A 20,788-nucleotide genomic window follows, 5' to 3' on the forward strand; every position below is an offset into this window, starting at 1 on the left:
TTACGTATCAATTTTAAACATCAGCAGAAAACCTAACCTTTGAATTGAAAATTACCTTTACGATGAAAAATAATTAAAAAATTATGCTGCATAAATTCTCAATGTAAGAAAAAATAAGTAACTGGCCCCTACCTAATCTGAATCGCTACCATTACTGATGCATCGGCCTTTCGTAAATTTACAACGCCTATTGAATGAATATGGTTTGTAACTTCATTACACAAAGTGGTTACAAACAAAAAATGGGACGACAATAACTCTGAAGACATTATTATTATGGCGTATGGACAGTGAAAGGAAAGGTACCATAGAGTGGGGGTGGGGGACCTTGGCATTGTAAGGGGCCAGTAACATAATTTATCGGAATCTTAATGAATAAGCAAAAAGTCAGAGAATGTGGGCACTTCCATCCCATCACTGTCCATTTCAAGAAACAATGGCAAAAATCTGAAATGTAACTTTATCAATTTGAATGTAACAAACAAAACAGAAGATGCCATTCGCACAAGCATTACACACCACAATTTCATAAGAGCACATAAAAGCAAAGCTCTTTTTACCATTTGATTTGAACAAATCACATGCTGGGCTTCAAGTTGACAACTATGTGCTTAACGAGCAAGCATGTGTATGAGACACGCGTGGAGATCTTCATGAAGGACTTCTCCATTAGATAATGGCTACTTTTATAGCACAGGAAAGATTAGGGAGAGGAGAGGTACAGTTAATCAACAATAAATTTATGATTTCTTAATGAATTAGGCCAGAATACAGTTGAGATTCAATTTAAATGAAAAACAATATAAGCTGGTGCATAGTAATTTTCTGAAGCATTGACCCTTGTTCATTATCACGTCTCTAGTGAAGCAAGTGCCGAATGGCAGCAACTGCATCACCTTTGTGCTCGCGCAAAGTTCTTTCCGCAACCTTTTTGTCCAACTGATTGAAACAATAATAAAAGTATGTCAATCCATTGGAATAAAAATTTCTAGATGAATTGATGAACAATCTGATGAAGTTACCTCTAGCTCATTAGCAATTATATCAACATCCGCTGCATTTATCTTAACAGCAGCTAATTCTTTCTCCCTGTGATTGGATAAAAAAATATACTACAGTTAAGAGATTGAAGTTATACAGATTATCAATGCAGGATTAGGAAAGGGGGAATGGAGAATTAAACATACAGCTTTTTAGTTTTTTTATCATTATTCAGGCTTAGTCTTTCAGGTATTTGAAAGTATACGTATTCTTCTCTAGCCAATCTTTAAAAGCATCGAAATTCAAAATTATGTTGGTCCTTCTAAATACTGTTAGTTTGTTTGTGACATATTAAGCCACACGTCAACTACCACCTTGTTCTCAAATTGGCATGATAGGCTAGATATGACATGTCAAGTCAGCTAATAAATCTTAGTTTAGGGCACTAATTTTTTATTTCGATGTTTTTAGGCACTGACTAAAAGGTGACATACAACTTCAAAGACCCAAGAGACTATTTCAGCCTATTATTTATTCACATAGCGCGCGTTTAGATTCAAGTAGAATTACTTAAATCACGTTAAAATATCAGCTAATGTGATTTAGATAATTGTTTACATGTTTCGTCTCAGTTAAGGAATTGAGTTTGAGTACAAAGTTTATGTAGGAACAACTTTAAATAGCTTTTGGTTAGATAAAAAAAGTATAGTAAGTTTTATTACTGAATTGTTTTTAGAATAAAATATCTACATATAAATCACTTCATTTTAAAATCAATTTTGTAAACTCACCCAAAAACACACATAAACACATTTCACTCATTTAAATTATCACTTTAGAACTTAACAAACTCTTCCACACTCTATTTCTGTTAGTAATGCAACTTGATCTTTCAATATATGTAAAAGAATAATAGAAAGACATAAAACAGTATAAAGTGCAGGAAAGCTTAGGAAAATGAACATTAGTAAGCAGCTACAAGTATCCATCCATTATAATGCAGATGACATATAAAACTAGGAACCACATGACTCCTTTAAGATTTCTAACGTTAAAGAGACCATCAGGGTTGTTTTGTCACAAATCACAGTGCCATTTGAGGAAGGGGCGGGGACTATACTAACTCTGAAAATTCAAGGGTAAATTTCAACCGTGCACCTGTCTTCACTTTTTATTGGTCATTTGGGATTTGACCTTGCATTAAGGAGGAGAACACCCATACACCATGCTAATAAGTGTTGTCTAAAAGTGGCCATAGCATTATGATAACAGAATTTCAGCAGTTTGTCACCAAATATTAACAACATTGTGAGCTTATACTGCAGCCTACGGCTTTTGAGATGCACATCTTGGTGGTCATGGAAAAAAGGATTGTATTTTTTAAAAAAAAAATTAAATGACGAGTCTTGACTGTTCAAAAACCGTTTAGTGTTTTCAACAAAGGGACCTGAATAACCTTCACACACAAGCTAAGTTGAATGACCTCTCCACTTCTATATTATTAAACCAAACAGCGATGAACACTGTATCTAGTGAACAAACCATCAAATTTTGTCATGAAACCTCTCTGTTCCTTTCTGCGCTACTTTGTTTCACTCTATTGTCTTTCCTCTCCACCTCTTTTCCATTTCTCTATTCTATTTGAGTCCTTGTTCTCTATGGCCATCATTGCCTCTTTGTTTGAATATTTGTGTTCACTCGTTTTTTCAATTTTGACTCCAGGGTCCTCACTTTGATATATTGCTTCTCAATTGTATGTTACATGTCAGTAGTTTTAATAAAGGCAACTAATGTTGAGGACCATCAAACTTCAAGGCCAGTAACAGTACTGATAAAAGGTGGAAATATTGTCAATCTTTGGAAGAAAACGACCCAAACACTTGTGGGTATTATTTCGATGGAAAAAATGAAAAGCCGACAAATCACCGTGCAAATTTAGTGGATAAGAAGGGAAACATTGTTCAAGTGTCAAATAAGCTCCATATAAGCAACAAAGCTGCATACACCTAATAATGCTTAAGATTTAAGTTGGATGAGGCTTTTAGTTCGTCTGAAAAAAAATCCAAACTTAGCATAGTTAGTAGAATCTTACTATTCATGATTTAAATCCCACAACTTGATACAATTCAATTACCCACATGTTTCTATCATGAGATGTATCTGAAATGACTTTCTCTGTTTCAAGACACAAATGAATCTATATGCAGTTTTGCATCGTCAATACAAATCACACAATCCAGATTTCATTGTTCTTTTTTACTTTTATTCCACAAATTCTCACGGAAAGGTTTGAAAAGTCCTATAAGCTTAAATTGTTAAACGAAACTGGAATTGAAGGAGCAACTTCAGAACTTATTCCATTTGATTAATCCACTAAATTATTCGTCACTCATTTAATGCATCTGACAATTGCAGTTCTACATTTCTCCATACTTCTAAGATAAAAGCTATACACCCCAAATAACTTTGTTTTACAAGACGCATGGTTAAGTTGCTTTATAAGTTTCTACTTCAAAATCATTACATTGAACACCTTACGTCCTCTACATGATATATTTCAAGTAACAACCTTGGGAACAGTACAACACCATCACTTAGTTTCTACTTTCTACGAATCTGATCCTATGTTACTTATAGTTTAGAGTAAAAACTTAACAATCATAATCCCTAGGCCACATAGTATACATTATAATGCATGAAGTCAAAGCTGGCATCGATTTTAGATGCATTGCAAGCATTGAGAATGAAGATGAGGTGACCTGATGCGCATGGCATTGCGATCAGCTTCAGCAGAAGCAGCGATGGAAGCCATTGCCTCCTGGACGCGAGTAGAGTCCAATTGGCGATCCTCGACACGGTCAGTGAGCTTGTCCAAGGCTTTACTCTGTTGCTGTAAGTCCTTCGAGTCCACCACCATCTCCACTCCCTCCTCTCCACCCTCCATTGTTGCTCCAAACCCTAACACCACCCTTCTCTTCTTCCCTTTGCTCTACTATGCCCTAACCCACCCACTCGGACAAAATTCAAAGTCTCCACAATAGGAACAATGGCGCTGCTCCCTCTTCCCTTATTGTGATCGCCCTAAGACCCATGGGCTTCCAGCTAAGAACCTTTACAATAAGGCCCTTGTTATTCTAACGCCCTTATTTTCCTATTGCACCCCCAAATTGTTTTCTGAAAAGACTAATTTGCCCTCATTTTCACCCTCCTGGATCCCATTAGGTAACCTAATTTTGAAAAAACTCTTTATATCAGTATCCTTCAAAGATAACTTTTAGTTTATATGTAAAATAATTTTCTTTTAAATCAGCTTATTCCATTATTTTTCCACCTAAAAAAATTTATGAAGAAACTTATTTTGAACAAATTTCTTGTTAATGTGTTTTATTTTTGTCAAATAATTTGACTAATTATTTGAGGTGAATTTTTTTATTTTGTTTGTTGAGTCTTAACCACATTTGTTGTCATAATCGTCATTTCGTATTACATTTGCTACCATTATCTTCGTGTTGCGTCTGCGTCTTCGCTCTATCTCTCATCGTTCTCCTAACTTTGTTTGGTTTAGTTTGATATACATTATTTATTCTTTCCTTTGCTTTTATAAATTACAAGTTTTAACGAGGACTCCTAAATTGTCATAAATGTTTTTTAACCATCACTAAAACGTCATTTTTTTTTTTAGCAGCGCTAACCATCTTTTTAATTAACATGTCTTAAAAAAACTAATTACCAAATACCAAGATTCTTATTTAAACACTTACTAGAATTTAGAATTTATATTAAATAAATAAATTACGTCGCAAATAAATTTCTTAATAGTTTTAAAAAATATAAAATTAGATTGTAGATTTACAACAAACTATATAAATTAAGATACAATATTATTTTAGCAATCAATAATTAAAAAAAATATATATTAAACTCCAATACATAAGTAAAAAAAATAGATTAAAAATAAAAAAAATAAAAATCAAATATACAAAAGAAAATATTAAAAAAAATTCGTTATTCAAATCTTAATTTATTTTGTCCTAGGAAACTAATCCTTGATAGATCTAAGTAGCGACATTGCTTTTTTTATTTTATGTTAGACTTAATTTCCATTATTGAATGCCTTTTAGTTGGTAAGAAATTATAGTGGATAAATTCTACAATTGTTGTTGTAATAACAAAAAAACTATTATTTGTCATTAAATATTGACTTTTCAACAGTGGTATACATACATACACACACATAAACACACACACACATATATATATATATATATATATATATATATATATATATATATATATATATATATATATATATATATATATATATATATATATTAATAGAGGCAACATCATACAAAGAAAAGGCATAAAAAACTAAAAATTATTCTCAAAACCAGTAAACCACATAAAGCTAATTTGACAATATTTTTTCTTATGTTATGATTTTTATAAATTTATCGTATATCTGAGAAAAAACATTATCATAATATATTGACTGATATATCCATGAATGGCTGTAGCAAACTAACCCTTTACTTTATACGTATTTATACAATTGTAACGGAATTATTACAGCTATTCTCTATTTAAACTACATTTTTTTTCTGTAAATATACATTAAACTGAATGAATTATTTTCCTATAAAAAAGAAAGAGTCGGCGAATACTTAATGGGCCAGAGTATGAAAAAATGCACCAAACTTGTGAAAATCTCGCCATTACTACCCTTATTGTTTTTAACAGATACAAAGAGATCTTAGTTTAGTTTGGAAAAATTACGAAAAAATTGAACAAAAATAGTAAATTTAATTTGAATTGATTTTTCCACTGGAAAAGGGTTAAGCATCTGCGTTTGCTGCCACTTTTTGAGCTCATCAACAGATACTTTATTTGCGGGGAAAATTTTATGAACGAAAGTCAAGGATGAATAAAGAGCCACTAATTTTCATCCATTTTGAGATAAATTGTGGGCAGTTAAATTTGATATTAGTAACCTCATCGTATAACGTGACCAAGCTGGTGGCACTTGTCCCACCATTGTAAAAGCCATTGTGGAATCTGTGTGAAAAGTCAACTGCTACCTAATAAAAAACTATCGGTAACCAGAGAAAAACATATAATGACGCATGGCATTGGTAAGTTTTGCATGATTTAACAACTTATACTTAAACAGTTGAAAATATATTGTATTATTAGATGGCGAAAAAGGAATGGAATTGAAAAATTTGGTTACAGATTTTCCAAAGGAGTTTGAACTTTTTTGGCAAGTGATGGATGGTAGTACCATGGATACGAGAGTGAAAGAGAGATCTGAACTACGTGAATTAATGGCACGCACTGTGGCTTCCACTATAAATACTACTTTCTGTTAGCTTTCAAATCGCAAGCCGCACAAACATTTCTAGTTTGAGTTTGTGTGATTGTTCAGAGAGCGATATGGTACGTAAGAGTGTTGGAACACTTACTGTGTTCATTTTGCTAGTCATAGTGACAGCTGAATGTCGAAAAATCAAAGATGATGAATTGCCTGGGGGCTTTGAAGGTGGTGGTTTTGGCGATGGTGAAGGTTTCGGTGGTGTAGTAGGAAGTGCTGGTGGGGGTTATGGAGTCGGTGAAGGTGTGCCTGGTGGTGGCATAGGAGGAGGAGTTGGTGGTGACGGGGCAGATGGTGGTGTTGGTGGAGGTGGTAAAGGAGGACATGCAGTTCCAGGCGGTGGAGCTGGAGGAGGTGCTGGAGGCGGCACAGGAAGTGGATATGGTGGTGTTGGAGGTGGAGTTGGTAATGGCGGTGGCGTTGGAGATGGTACGGAAAGCGGTGTTGGAGGTGGAGTTGATAATGGCGGCGGCGTTGGAGGTGGACACAAAGGTGGAGTTAGAGGTGGTGGAACCGGGGGCGGTGCTGGAGGTGGTAAAGGAGGAGGTGTAGTAGGTGGTGCTGATGGGGGTTTAGGAGGAGGTAGTGGAGCTGGTGGGATCGGAGGAGAAGCTGGTGGGGGACATGGTGGTGGTGTCGGAGGAGGAAGTGGTGGGGTTCAAGGAGGTGTAGGAGGAGGAGATGGTGGTGCTGGTGGGGGCTCAGGCGGCGGTAAAGATAGAGGTGGTGATGGCGGCATTGGAGGAGGAGGAGGAGGTGCTGGTGGGAGCACAGGAGGTGGTGCTGATGGAGGCTTAGGTGGTGTAGGAGGAGGAGCTGATGATGGCATTGGAGGAGGAGCTGATGATGGCATTGGAGGTGGTGCTGATGGAGGCTTAGGTGGTGTAGGAGGAGGAGCTGATGGTGGCATTGGAGGAGGAGCTGATGGTGGTATTGGAGGAGGAGCTGATGGTGGCATCGGAGGAGGAGCTGATGGTGGCATTGGAGGAGGAGCTGGTGGAGACTGTGGAGGAGAAGCTGAAGGTGGTGATGGTTGGGACTTTGGAGGCATTGGAGTTGGTAGTGGTCATGCAGGTAGCGATGGAGAAATTGGTGGTGGATATTAATATACGATATCTTATGCTATCATGCCTGGATATGTAGCATGCAATGATGATATATATAGTAGTATATTAATTAAATAAATTACTGAATTTTGTGAAATGATGCCCACTCATATGTATGGATGCAAATAAATATAAATATTGCTATAAATTAGCGAAAAAATTTGAGTTTATAATTTAAGTTACGCATATATTTAGCCTTATTATTAAATTTGTTTAATCTATATATTTATTAGGAGCTAGGAATGGTAGTTTTCTTTCTTGAAAAGTGATTTTGTGATAGTTCATATGAACGACTTAATAACTCATTTTTAGAAGTATACAGTATTATTAGGATAATAATATTTTAACAATATTTTTTTGACAATATTTTAACATCATCTATGTGTTATTCGGTTAAAATGTTGTCAAAGTATCATTATAAAATAAATTTCAGTATCTATACAAAAGATAAAATAGAGGATGTAAATATATGTCATCTATGTGTAACTATGGTTTTTAATAGATATAGTTGTAAAGTTGTTAAAACGAATTGAAGAAAGACTCTTGTGTAATTTGTAAGGCATAAACTAATAGGACTTTATATATTAACAATTTTTTTAATAAAAGTTTTTTTTCAATTCAGTTTTAACAAAGGACAAGTTAAGTCTATTGAAAGTAAAATTATCAGCTTCATCTGTCATCCATCCATTGATTCTTCCTAATTTACTTTTGAAAAAAATTCTTTTAAAACTTCAATGAAGATTAACAAGGTTAAGGTTAAAGTTAAGAAAAATTTAATCTTACTACAAGATATTAATTAATTCTTAAAAACAATATAATTTATAGATACATATATAAAATTATATATTTTATTAAATAATTTAATTGTAATTTTATTATATTTGAATCAATACTTTTATATCATGCTTATTATTATGTTATTAAATAAAATATATAATATATAGTTTAATAGTATAATGTTTAATTAATTTTATCGACTTTCTAAAAAAAAAAAAATCACGTAACAAAACATGAATACATTGTAATAAAATTCCAAACAAAACAAAAAATATGAAGTCTAGCAAAATGTAAGAATGTTGAATATTTTAATAAAATTTACACCAATTTTTTTTTATAATTATTAAATATATATATATATATATATATATATATATATATATATATATTATTAAAGAGAAAAGAAATCATTGGTAGAATTTATATAAATTTAAGTCATATATTAAGAAATGAAAAAAATATATATAAAAAAATCCATAAATTTATTATTCATGGATTCATTATTTTAAACTTTTAAATTGAGATGAGTTATTTAATTTCGATTCATATTTAGATGAATTTTTCGCACAACAATATTAAATTACTATTTTATGTACTTTAAAAATATGTTTAGTACATCAAAGTAAATTAAATATATATGGTCAATTAAGATAAAGTAAATATATTTAGTTAGTGAATTTTCTATGTTGCCGTGAATTTTTTTATATAAATAAATAACTAAGTTTATTAAAAACTCTTACAAAGTCTATAGTGTTTGTATATAGTTATTTAACAAATTAAAAATATTTATATTTATAACATATCATAAGTTAATTGTATTTTTTCTTATATTTAAAATAAATATTTTTTTTTTCTAAAATGAAGGTACACGGATTTACCATAATTCACCTAACTTTTATAGATATTTTGGTTTTGTGAACATGAATAGCTTTTTAACCATTTAAGTTTTCCCATATGAGATAAAGACGAAATTTTGTAAAGACCAAATTTACATGTCTAATAGAAAATAAATGGTATGCATATGTATGTATATACAGTATCTATTTTACATTTTTAATAAAGTTAATTAAATTAATATAATATTTTTATTAAATTAGTGTAATTATTAATTAAAATCTAAAGAAATAATATGAAATTGTTGTATACTAATACATGTATGAAGCGTGTATGAAGAAGCGTTTTGCACAACTAACATGATTACAACCATACTGGCAACCAATTTTTGCCATCAATATAATCAATGGATAAAAAGGGCTCAACTTCTTGCTTAGTTAGCTGCAGCGACCAAGGAGCACGTCCATCCTTCACAGAACCAGGTCCACGGGTATTGTACTCCGCATGCACTATATTTCTGCAGTTTCCATTAATTATACCACAATTAATCAACATTCTAATCAACAAATATATATATAATTAAGAATATTAATTAAGCTCAGTTGGTGAATTTTTCTTACTCTGTGCTACCATCATGGCTCCAATTGGTCCACCCCGGAGCGACAATGGTCTTTGACAGATATGTCTCAGCAAAAATCACCCTAGAATAAGAACCCTTCGCCCTTCCTAGGTAAACTAAACCGGTGCCATAAACCCTGCCTTTGATGAAGATATATCCATTCAGCTCATCTGCATTTTCCCTATTATGAGCCGTGATTGAACCTTGCACCTTTAACCTTTTATCATCTATCACGAATATTTCAGGGTTCTGCGCCAAAATCCTTTTATTCAGTGCACCGTTCACTCCATAACCAACGTTAACAAAAGCATGCATGCTACAGACATGTAACCACTTACATAGAAGATTGTTCTGGCACGACCAAATATGAAATCAATTGACCCTTGAATGTAGCAATTAGCATAGTAGTGTCTTCCTCTTTGATCAAACAGAGTGTTGTGAGTACTGTAAAATGAACAATGATAAAATGCCACTTTGTCTGCTGCCACATATACTGCCACCGATTGGTTTTGCGAGGTGTAAGCAATCCCCGTAGGTGCCTCATTCTGCAGTCAAAGGAATCACTCAACAACCGAAACAACTTTTAAGGATGTTTTCTCATTTCCAACATAGGATTAACTACAAATTTTGATTAAGTATATAACAATAATTGACCTGGAAGCTAATTCCAAAGACAATGACGTCATGTGATTCGACTCTGAAGGTGGCAGAAGCCACGTTGTCTGTAGAGCTCTGAGACCAAGTTATGGAAGTTCTTCCTCGCCCATTCCCTCTCAGGAATATATAAGGCCTATTATGTATGCGCACCTTTTCTCTTCACATTATCAAAATGAAAACAAAATTAACAAGTTTATATTAACTAAGTTCCTGATATAATAATGCTTTGTTATGGCTAGGTTATTATGTTATAACAAGTGCGAGCAAAGAATATGGAAATTGCACCTGTATAGTCCTTTCCTGACATGAACGATTACCCACTGAGAATTTTTTTCAGGAATGGAATCTATGGCATCTTGGATACTTGTGAAGTCCCCCTGGCCACTGATGTCTACTTTGATAGTACGATTAATTCCCAACTTGTGCGTCAACATAGGAGAGTCAGCGATTATTTTTCCATGATTACCAGCAAGGGCAGAATGTGAGATGCAAGAAATGAGAATGGCCACCATGAATGATGAAAGAAGAAAAGGAGAAGATGAAGGAAAATTAGGCATGTCTTAAGGAAGAGAATGTGAAGTTAGAATTTGGGGTGGTGGCTTTTGTGTGAGGCATGAAGATGGGGAAATGGAAGGCTCTTATAAAGTTCCCACACTCTTTAATTTTGGAGCTAAGTAAGATGTTACGAAGCTAAAATTCAGCGTTTCTGAATGAAAGGACAGAACGGTTTTGAAGATATATTGTCTATATTAGAGGACGTCCTTAAGTTCCTTTAATTTAGTTCCATAAGCCAAGTGGTTAGTTACTTTCGTTTTCACCTCAATAACCTATAATTATTTACTCATACATATTTTTTATTTATGTATTTTTTTAAAAAGGAATGTCTTGAGTATTGAAAGTTGCAATTCAATAACTGTTTCCTTCTATTTTACTATTCTTAATTAGTAAACAAATTATAGACATCTTTCATGTTTCACATTTGTTTGAAGCATCGTACTCATAATTTGTGGCATGTGAAGACGTTTCAAACTTCATCTTGTGTGCTCAGATAGAAGAAATTTTCCTTTTTTAATACAAAACATTAGAAAAATATTTTATTATTCTAATAGTAACTCATTTAAATTAACTGGAACTTCAAATGACTATTGTAACTCCAACATTATAATGTTATTATTTATTCATCTTAATAACAAAATATCTATTATTTTTTAACTTTATCAATGTTATTTATATAGCAAATAATCTAGGACAAAATATTTAGCATTTTTGTTCTATATAAAATTGTTTTACATAAAATTAATTATTGATCTCTTGGTAGAATTATTAGTTCATTATAATAATTTTTTAATAAAAGAAAAAGTTGTTTGTTTACTCTTTTATAATCAATTAAAATAGGAATAGAGGCATACCTGCTTGTGAAGAAGAATGATATTCATCCTTATAAAAATATTTTTTTTTTCACCAGAACTAATTAATTTCTTAGATTGCTTACAATTTCTCCTTCAATTCAACTGTAAACACCATTACTGAATTAATACTCGGTTGCTTGGCTTACTGGATTAGATACAATAATTGGTTGCTTAAATAACTAAAAATTAAAAGGTAGGGTTGAAAATGAAAAAGAAAATATAATATAAAACTAGAGTTAATTATTAGTTTTTATCAATTGTTCTTAGGTATCATAAATGAATAAGAAAGTTAAAATTGGAAAGCAATAGTTAGTGCATCAGTGTAGCATTATCCATGCAATAAAAAAGAAACCTTTTATTATATATATTAAACCTGTCAAATCGATCAACACAAAAGGCCAACAGAATAAAGTCTACAAGACCTAAATAGCTCCAAAAAGTTTTACGGGTTGGCCTATATAAGTTAGTGTGATATCAAGTGAGATAGGATTAGATAGAGTAAGGTTGACTAGGATTTACTCTTAGTGTGAGCCGATTTGGCTAGATCATTTGAGATTACCAGTTTGGATCGATTTGAGATTACGAGTTTGGATCTATTTTCGGTCTGATTGATTTGGAATGAGTTTTAGTTCGAGTTTGAGTGATTTTGACTTTACCTATGACTTAGCTCAAGTTTCAACCTAAACTTATTTTTCTCCACTTTGATTGGTCATTTATTTTGATATTTAAATTTTTTTGACTTTTTTTTTCTTTTCTTACTTGTCTTTATTTTCAATTATAAGCATAGGTTGATTAGATTCAAATATGGACATGGATAAACTCAATTCAACTATGGACTAAGTCAATTTAGTTTGATTTTTAGTTTGGTAAACTTGATTCGACTTTTGGTCAAAATTGACTTATCTTAATCTTCAATTCGTATTGACTTAACTCAATCATAATTTGAGGCTAACTCAATTTGACTATGAGCCAAGTTGATCAAACTCTATTATAAGTTTCAAGTGATTCAATTTGATTTTTAGTTTCAATTGGTTTAGTCAAACTTTGATCTTGACCGACTTGACTTTGACTATGTTTGTGCCTTGAGCTTACACATCTCAACCTTTATCTCAAACTGACCCATCACAAGTTTCAATCGATGTTGTTTTATATCAACCTTCAATAAAATCAATCATCTCTATTTTTAATTCATCTCAAACTTTGACTTCAATAATTTATTTTTTATTATTGTCTTAACCTAATTTGATTTAAATATCAATTTAAAATAACTCAATTCAATATTTAATTTAATTCGACTCAATTTAAATTTCAATCCAGATCAAATCTACCCATTCTTTAATTCCTTCACACTTTAAAAAAAAATTAACTTTGAATATTAAGACATTTTTTTAACCTACTCATTTAATACAATAAAAAAACAAACTTATTCACTAGTGGATTGGGACTTCCCATAAATAAAATTAACACCTATTTATTCTCCCCTTACCCGTACAAGCAAAAACTCTTACATTTTACCCTTTAACTAATTAATAAAGACTTATATGAATTAGGAAGACTTATTTATTATTATTATTATCTTTTACTAACTAAATAATGGATTGCAGTTGAGAGTAATCAATAATATTAATTGATCATTATCGAATTTAAGAACTATTTTTTTACAATATTAAGAAAAGAAAATTCTCTATTCTTTGTACGTGTGAAGATTTTTTTTTATTAGAAAAAGTTGTTGCTTTTACTTCTGCAATGGTTTTCAAATTATTATCAGTGCTTTTATACATATTTATCTATATAGCCAAAGATATAGTTGAGACCAATATGACAACAGTTTCACCATCATTGTTATTACTAATAGCAGAGAAAAAAACAAAAGCATATTTGTCAGACTGTTATAAAAGTGTTGTTAATTAAGTTCAACCACAAAATTTAAAGGTCTTTAAATTGACCAGCAACTTTATCTTTAATGCTCTATTTGTTTTCACTCATTTACTATTCAACCGGAAGAAAATGCCAAGATTATTTGCTGTTGTTTCTAATTAAAGAAGCGGATGATGCGTTTCTTGTCCCGGTAAGGTGAGACGAAAAGAGGCAAAAATACCTTCGTATTTGTATGTCTTCAATCTTCTACTTTAACCTATGAAAAAATGAACATAGAATTTCATGTTTTATCTTTTCCTTATAACATGGAATTAAGTTTATTTATATAATCTCCCTCTGCTCCATAAAATCGTAACTGAACAAATTGAATGATGAATGTGAAAAATTGGTGAGTGGGAAGGAGATGTTATCTGCATTATTTATTTGGTTCATGCATATAAACATTGAGCAGTGTGTTGTTATTTGCTAATTTAAACTGAGACACTGCATTAAAGACAACCTAGCTACCCCAATTATTTCATTCTGGAAATTCATACTGAACGCCCATACCTCACTGTCAATACTGAATATCAGATAACAAAATTTCACAGACTTTGGAACTTGGTTTGAAACTCCAACACCATCATTAGTAAAAACCAAATTAAGGTTGTTAATAGAGAAACTAATTCAACATTTTAACATCACATTAATAACATTACTAAATATTTAAAATATTCATAGAAATTACGTTAATACTGCATATATTTTATATATCATGCTACTGTTGAGCATGTTCGTCACGAACACAGTTATATAGGATGCATCCTAATTCATTATTCTTTCACGAGTCAGTAAAATCTAACACAATTGATAAAGTTGTTAATAGAAATTTCCTTTTCTTTATTGTATAATATAACAAAGAAGGTTTTGCTGAGAGAGAAAATATCTAATTGGATACCTACTTGCAGAAAAGAAAAGAAAGAAACTTGATAAACACAAATTTTTTAACAAATTTGTGATTCTTTCATATGTTGGGCAGTATTCGTAAAGAAATTGAAAAAGAGATATTACAGGAAAATATTATATATATTATAGATAAGATTTTATTGAGAATTTCTTTTATCAATAAAATAATATTTATCAACAATTTTTATTAATAAAAAGACTTCATTGATAAAGTAGAATTTCGATCATACAGACGAATTTTAAGATTTTAATTACTAATAAAAATATTTATCAGTCTATTGAAAATTTAAATTTTTTAGTATTAATAAATATTTTTGTTAATAAAATAAATGCTAAAATTTTTACTTTAACTTTAATGATGATGTGGTCAAATTTGTTAATAATAATTTTTTTTAATAATTTATTTTTGTTTATCGATAGACAATTAATCACTGGAATTTTAAGTGTAACTAATTTCAACAACTTTTTTTATTTATTGAAAAAATTTATCAATAAATATTTTATAGACGAATTGTTAGTAACTGGTACAAATTTTATCCATTAATAAATTTGTTTATTTATTTTTATTGAAAATAACAAGTTGACAAGTTATGTTAAATTCAGAGCCCATGAAATTATAAAATTTGATAGTATTACAATATTGCAAAATAACTAAAACAGACTATTAAATTGGTTGTAAAGACTATTAAATCAGTATAATACAAAATGGGATGATAATTTTTAAATGTTGGAAACTATATTAAATCGATTATAGTGTGAATCGATCTAATATATGTAATATTAAATAGATTAAAAAAATAATTAATTTAATAAGCATTTTTTTATCAGATACGAAATCTTTTTTCATTCTTCATGAAATTTCTTCTTTCTTGTTACTCGCATTACTAGTTTTTTTTTTCAACTCTTTTTTCATTAATTTCCGAAGCCTCAAAACATTTTATTTTAATGCAGTCATTTCTCATTCATCACCAATGTTAGTTCGCTTAGCTTCATCCTGAATGTTGTTAACTTCATCCTGAATGTTGTTACCACTAACAGCTAATGTGCCTCATTATCACGAACGTCGTCGGAGTTTCAAGCGTCATCATCAACAACATTGAAAAATACAGCTTGCAAAACAGATCTGCAACATTACGTACCATTCGAACGCCACCTAACCAACGATAAACCTAAAGTTAAAAAGCAACAAAATAGTGTCACGCCATCATCAACCTTCTTCAAAGTAGACGCGACATCATCTCAATCATCGTGAATTATTATAACATATCTATCAATGATGCAACAATTATGTATAAACCATTTTTGAAAATGTTTTTTCTTTCTTTCTTAGGTAAAGACATTAAATTGGTTTGTTCAAAATCAATCTAATATGTGTTCGAGATATAGTTTAGTTATGAAATTAATTTAATGTATGTTCTAGAACTGATATAATATATCTATTATGTGTACTAGTGTTAAGACATGTTTCATGCAAAATTGAAAAATATTTGTAAGGTATATTTTATTAATAAAAGAAATTATTCGTCGTTCTTTAAGTTGTGTTCCCCAAGATACTAAGTCTACATTTAAAATGTAAGATTGCGGCCTTCATCTTGCACGGATTTAGTTTTGCTGCACAGACACCGTGGCATATAGTTGAAGAAGTTCATGGAGAACAGATTGCATTAATGTGTCTTCAGGTTATTAGTTGAGAGGATAATAAATAGACATTTTACTGAAAAAGATGGTGAAGGTCTGTGAAGCATCGTGACTCTCTCTTTCTATATATAATTTTTTTTATTTATAGGAGAGATTGTGAGCAGTTTCGGAAAATATAATCTTAGATATGTTTTAAAAATTATTTTTTCATGTAAAATAAATGAAAGATATCCGCCTTCACCAGTGTTGTAAAGATTATATAAGTATCTTAATTTTAAAATAAAAGATTATCCCTCCTTTCTTTTTACTTGAAAACCAAATAAAAAACTTGATACAGGGAAAAGGACAAACTAATACTAGATATTACAAAAGTTATCTTTCCTCATGGAACTTCTTTATATATCACCATGACCCCATCAACCCCATTAGTATTATCAAAGAAAACCTGCTTCTAAACTTTATATAATGGATATCAAGTTGAATGGACCAGTCTCTGCTGTTGCCATTTTGTTTGAAGTTTTTATAGTCTTATCCTTGTTTAGGATTACGAGTTCAGATGAACAACCAGCAATTTTTGTCTTCGGAGATTCTGTCGTCGATGTGGGGAACAACAATTACATTGCTTCCCTCTCAAAAGCTAATTATCCTCCCTTTGGAATTGACTTTGGAAAACCAACAGGGAGGTTCACAAATGGAAGAACCATAGTTGACATCATTGGCAAGATTAACTTCTGATTTTCTTTTTCTTCTTATTTCAATCATGTGTCACTTTTATCTATCATCTCATAACTTTATCATGATTCATCAGGTCAAGAAATGGGTGCTGATTTCACCCCGCCTTACTTAGCACCAACAGCAGTATTACCAGTGATTATGAAAGGTGTCAACTATGCTTCTGGTGCAGGTGGAATCCTCAATCTCACTGGAAAACTCTTTGTGAGTTTTCTGCTTCAACAATAACTGCTACTGTTTGAGCTCCAACTTAAATGAAATAATAACTTTGTGTTTGCGATTTTGAAGGGTGACAGAATCAACTTCGATGCACAGTTAGATAACTTTGCCAACACCAGGCAAGACATAATTTCTAGCATTGGTGTTCCTGCAACTCTCAGTCTATTCAATAGGTCCATGTTTTCAGTAACAATGGGTTCCAACGATTTCATCAACAACTATTTAGCACCAGCAGTTCTAATTGACGAAATGAATTTGGCATCTCCAGAACTCTTTGTGATCACCTTAATGTCAAAGTTCAGAGAACAACTCACTGTAATGTTCCTCATAAGAAGACCTTAATTCCTAATATTTCATAAGATATTAAAAATCTTTCCTATCTATAATATGTGCAGAGGCTATACAATCTAGGTGCCAGAAAAATTGTTGTGACAAATGTAGGACCTATTGGATGTATACCAAGTCAGAGGGATACAAACCCAGCTGCGGGTGATGGGTGTGTCAGTTTTCCCAATCAGCTAGCACAGTTATTCAATATCCAGTTGAAGGGTCTTATTTCAGAGCTGAATTCAAATCTGAAGGGTTCAATGTTCGTTTATGCAGATGTGTACCACATATTAGAAGACATGCTCAACAATTACCCAGCATATGGTGTGTATCAGAGGTGACAAAGAAAATGTGCAGGAAGCTAAACTTGGCGTGACATTTTTGAACTAATTAGACCCTTATGTTTTTAATGTGGCAGGTTTTGAGAATGCATGTACATCTTGTTGTTCCATGGCTGGGCGTTTTGGAGGTTTGATTCCGTGTGGTCCCACTTCAAGCATTTGCAGGAACAGATCCAAGTATGTTTTCTGGGACCCTTGGCATCCCACTGATGCTGCAAATGCTATCATCGCAAAGCGCCTCTTAGATGGTGATCATAATGACATTTTTCCAATGAATGTTCGCCAACTCATTCAACGTTTAATCTGATTTTTCTGTTAACGTGAATGTTTGAGGATGTTTTTGAGATACTCTCAGATAAACTGGTTTTTGCTGCAGGGAATGTTCAATGTTTCTGGCTCGTGATTAATAGAACGTTATTTGATAGTAAAGATGAAAGGAATCATAATTAACATTACTTGTTCATAAATAATACTGTTCTATTTCGAGAAGAAAATAAATTTAACTGATGTTAGTAAAAAATAATTACGACCAACTTTTCAACTTAAAATTAACCTGAAAATAATTGAAAAAAGTGTACTGAGTGACATCAAGCAAGTTGCTAAGCTCAACCTTATGTATGCTGTTAAATTCTAATTGAATTCAAGCGAATGATGTTCCAATCTTGGTCAAACTGATATCGTGAAGACCAAATTGAAAATACAAGGAGTAAATAAGAGACATAAATATAAAAGAGAAAAAAATTATAATTAAGTCAATACTTTTTAAATAAAATTTAAAGTTTTGTAATTGTAAGTAGCCAAAGTACTCCAATAAATTTTAAAACTTCTGTTTTTATTGTAATAAATATTCAAAAAATATTTTGTAACATAAAAAATTTCATTTTTTTTTATAAAAATAAACTATCTATAAATTTAGTGAAATGCTTTCGCTTCAAAATAAATTAGGAAAATTATGATAATTTCAATACTGCAACGCATTTCCTTATCAACCTATGACTAAATAATTTCCTTCACGGGGCAATGCCTTCGTTCTCACGCAGTGCTACAGAGAAAGTTTGTTTTTGCCAGCCTACTAAAAAGCAAGCTCATTTTCCACACAATATTATGAAATTTTTTGGTGGATCCACAATGTTCATCAACAAGAGTAACAGTACTGGAAACTATTTGGGTGTTTCACCTTAATCTTTGTCACATTATAAAACTCACTCTGTCTCTTCGAGCAGAAAACCAAACCAAAACAGAGTCCTGCTTCAACATTTGATACAATTATATATAGTATCCTCTGATGTCCTTTCTAATGGGTATTTTTCTCATCGGAAGAGTCACTTTTGGAATTATGTTTCGAGCTTTTATGTTGTCGTTATTGTTTCGGTTTGGGTTCTCAAACGATGTACCAGCGTCTTTTGTTTTTGGGGATTCGTTGGTCGATGTGGGTAACAACAACTATATTGTTTCACTGGCCAAAGCAAACCATGACCCCTTTGGGATCGATTTTGGAATGCCCACGGGTCGATTCAGCAATGGAAAAACAGTTGTTGATGTTATAAGTGAGGGTTTCGGATTCCCATTAGGTTTTATATTTCTTTATTTCTTTGTTCAAATGCTTGTATCAATTATTATTTATTTCTCATTGAGCAACGTGTGATGTATGGTACCAGATCAGAAACTGGGTCTTGACTTTTCTCCTCCTTACTTGGCTCCCTCTACTACTGGATCAACAGTGCTAAAGGGTGTTAATTATGCTTCTGGTGCAGGTGGAATTCTTAATAACTCTGGCGAAATTTTTGTAAGTTTTTTTCTTCAAATAGTGAAGTTTTATGTGCAATTATTGTAAGTCATAGTCCTAAATTAGAATAGAATACACTTTTTTTGTAATGTCATTAAAATTAATGTTAAATAACAGGGTGGTCGAATCAACTTCGATGCACAGATTGACAATTTTGCAAACACCAGGGAAGAAATCATCTCTTTAATTGGTGCCCCTGAGGCTCTGAATTTGTTTAAGAAGGCCCTCTTTACGGTAGCACTAGGCTCAAATGATTTCTTGGATAACTATCTGACACCCTTATTCTCAATTCCGGAGAGATTGCTGGTATCGCCAGAATCATTTGTGGCCACATTGATATCAAGACTCAGACTACAACTCACTGTAATTTTGCTAAAAAAGAAAGCTTTGTTTCAATCATGTTTCTATTTTGTTAGTTGATCACATGCAATTGCAATTTTGCAGCGACTTTTCAGTCTAGGGGCTAGAAAAATTGTTGTGGCAAATGTAGGGCCTATTGGGTGTATACCATATATAAGGGATGTAAATTTAAACCTCTATGATGAAGATGAATGTGTCACTTTCCCAAATGAGCTGGCCCAGTTGTTCAACACACAATTGAAGAGCCTTGTTGAAGAGCTTGGGACAAAATTGGAAGGGTCATTATTTGTTTATGCAGATGTTTACCATATTATGGAAGATATCCTCATGAGCTATAAAGACTATGGTTTGTAACATTTTGTTTTTTCGTTTCAGTAGCCAGAACTACGAAGTCATTTTGGGAATAAAAATTGTGATTTCAACGTGCAACAGGTTTTGAGAACCCTGATAGTGCATGCTGTCACGTGGCTGGTCGATTTGGAGGCTTGATTCCTTGCAATCGGAGTTCAAAAGTTTGTGAGGACCGTTCCAAGTATGTTTTCTGGGATACTTACCATCCTAGTGATGCTGCTAGTGTTCTTATCGCTGAGCGTCTCTTGAATTGTGATACTCCTGACATTTCACCTATGAACATTTTTCAGCTTTCCAAAGCCTAGTCTTATCATGGATTCTGGGAAATGGAAATTTTGTTGGAAACTAATAAAGAAATGAGTGCAAGATGTATGCAAAATCAAATCATTTATCTAACCTTTTCGACAGGAATGAGAATGACAAATGATTCTTAGTTATAACTAACACTTCAAAGTTA

At 32.0% G+C, this 20,788-nt stretch overlaps 5 protein-coding genes across 5 annotated transcripts; 3 read left to right on the plus strand and 2 right to left on the minus strand.

The window, feature by feature from the left end:
• Positions 1 to 437: 437 nt before the first annotated feature.
• Positions 438 to 4,025, minus strand: LOC124841689 (uncharacterized). Its single transcript, XM_047318012.2, has 3 exons — positions 3,741 to 4,025; positions 1,023 to 1,089; positions 438 to 939 (listed from the first exon to the last, which is right to left on the minus strand). Exons 1-3 carry the CDS (start codon positions 3,923 to 3,925, stop codon positions 859 to 861), a joined length of 333 nt encoding a protein of 110 aa, XP_047173968.1. The 5' UTR covers positions 3,926 to 4,025; the 3' UTR covers positions 438 to 858.
• A 2,321-nt stretch (positions 4,026 to 6,346) lies between these two features.
• LOC124841500 (uncharacterized) lies at positions 6,347 to 7,618 on the plus strand. Its single transcript, XM_088115026.1, has one exon. The coding sequence runs from the start codon at positions 6,415 to 6,417 to the stop codon at positions 7,456 to 7,458; it is 1,044 nt and encodes a 347-aa protein (XP_087971152.1). The 5' UTR covers positions 6,347 to 6,414; the 3' UTR covers positions 7,459 to 7,618.
• A 1,814-nt stretch (positions 7,619 to 9,432) lies between these two features.
• LOC124841478 (Pectin lyase-like superfamily protein) lies at positions 9,433 to 10,902 on the minus strand. The gene is made up of 5 exons (XM_047317760.2): positions 10,631 to 10,902; positions 10,343 to 10,502; positions 10,027 to 10,233; positions 9,690 to 9,937; positions 9,433 to 9,586 (listed from the first exon to the last, which is right to left on the minus strand). The coding sequence occupies exons 1-5, from the start codon at positions 10,900 to 10,902 to the stop codon at positions 9,433 to 9,435; spliced, it is 1,041 nt and encodes a 346-aa protein (XP_047173716.1).
• Positions 10,903 to 16,680: 5,778 nt separating this feature from the next.
• Positions 16,681 to 18,141, plus strand: LOC124841466 (GDSL esterase/lipase At4g16230-like). The gene is made up of 5 exons (XM_047317750.2): positions 16,681 to 16,933; positions 17,024 to 17,151; positions 17,236 to 17,481; positions 17,562 to 17,817; positions 17,912 to 18,141. Exons 1-5 carry the CDS (start codon positions 16,681 to 16,683, stop codon positions 18,139 to 18,141), a joined length of 1,113 nt encoding a protein of 370 aa, XP_047173706.1.
• Positions 18,142 to 18,816: 675 nt separating this feature from the next.
• Positions 18,817 to 20,715, plus strand: LOC124841441 (GDSL esterase/lipase At4g16230-like). The gene is made up of 5 exons (XM_047317719.2): positions 18,817 to 19,381; positions 19,493 to 19,620; positions 19,738 to 19,983; positions 20,065 to 20,326; positions 20,413 to 20,715. The coding sequence occupies exons 1-5, from the start codon at positions 19,120 to 19,122 to the stop codon at positions 20,634 to 20,636; spliced, it is 1,122 nt and encodes a 373-aa protein (XP_047173675.1). The 5' UTR covers positions 18,817 to 19,119; the 3' UTR covers positions 20,637 to 20,715.
• Positions 20,716 to 20,788: the final 73 nt, after the last annotated feature.

The sequence above is a fragment of the Vigna umbellata genome, chromosome 5, assembly GCF_029865625.1.
Source record: "Vigna umbellata cultivar VRB3 chromosome 5, Vumbellata_1.0, whole genome shotgun sequence".
Lineage (NCBI taxonomy): Eukaryota > Viridiplantae > Streptophyta > Magnoliopsida > Fabales > Fabaceae > Vigna > Vigna umbellata.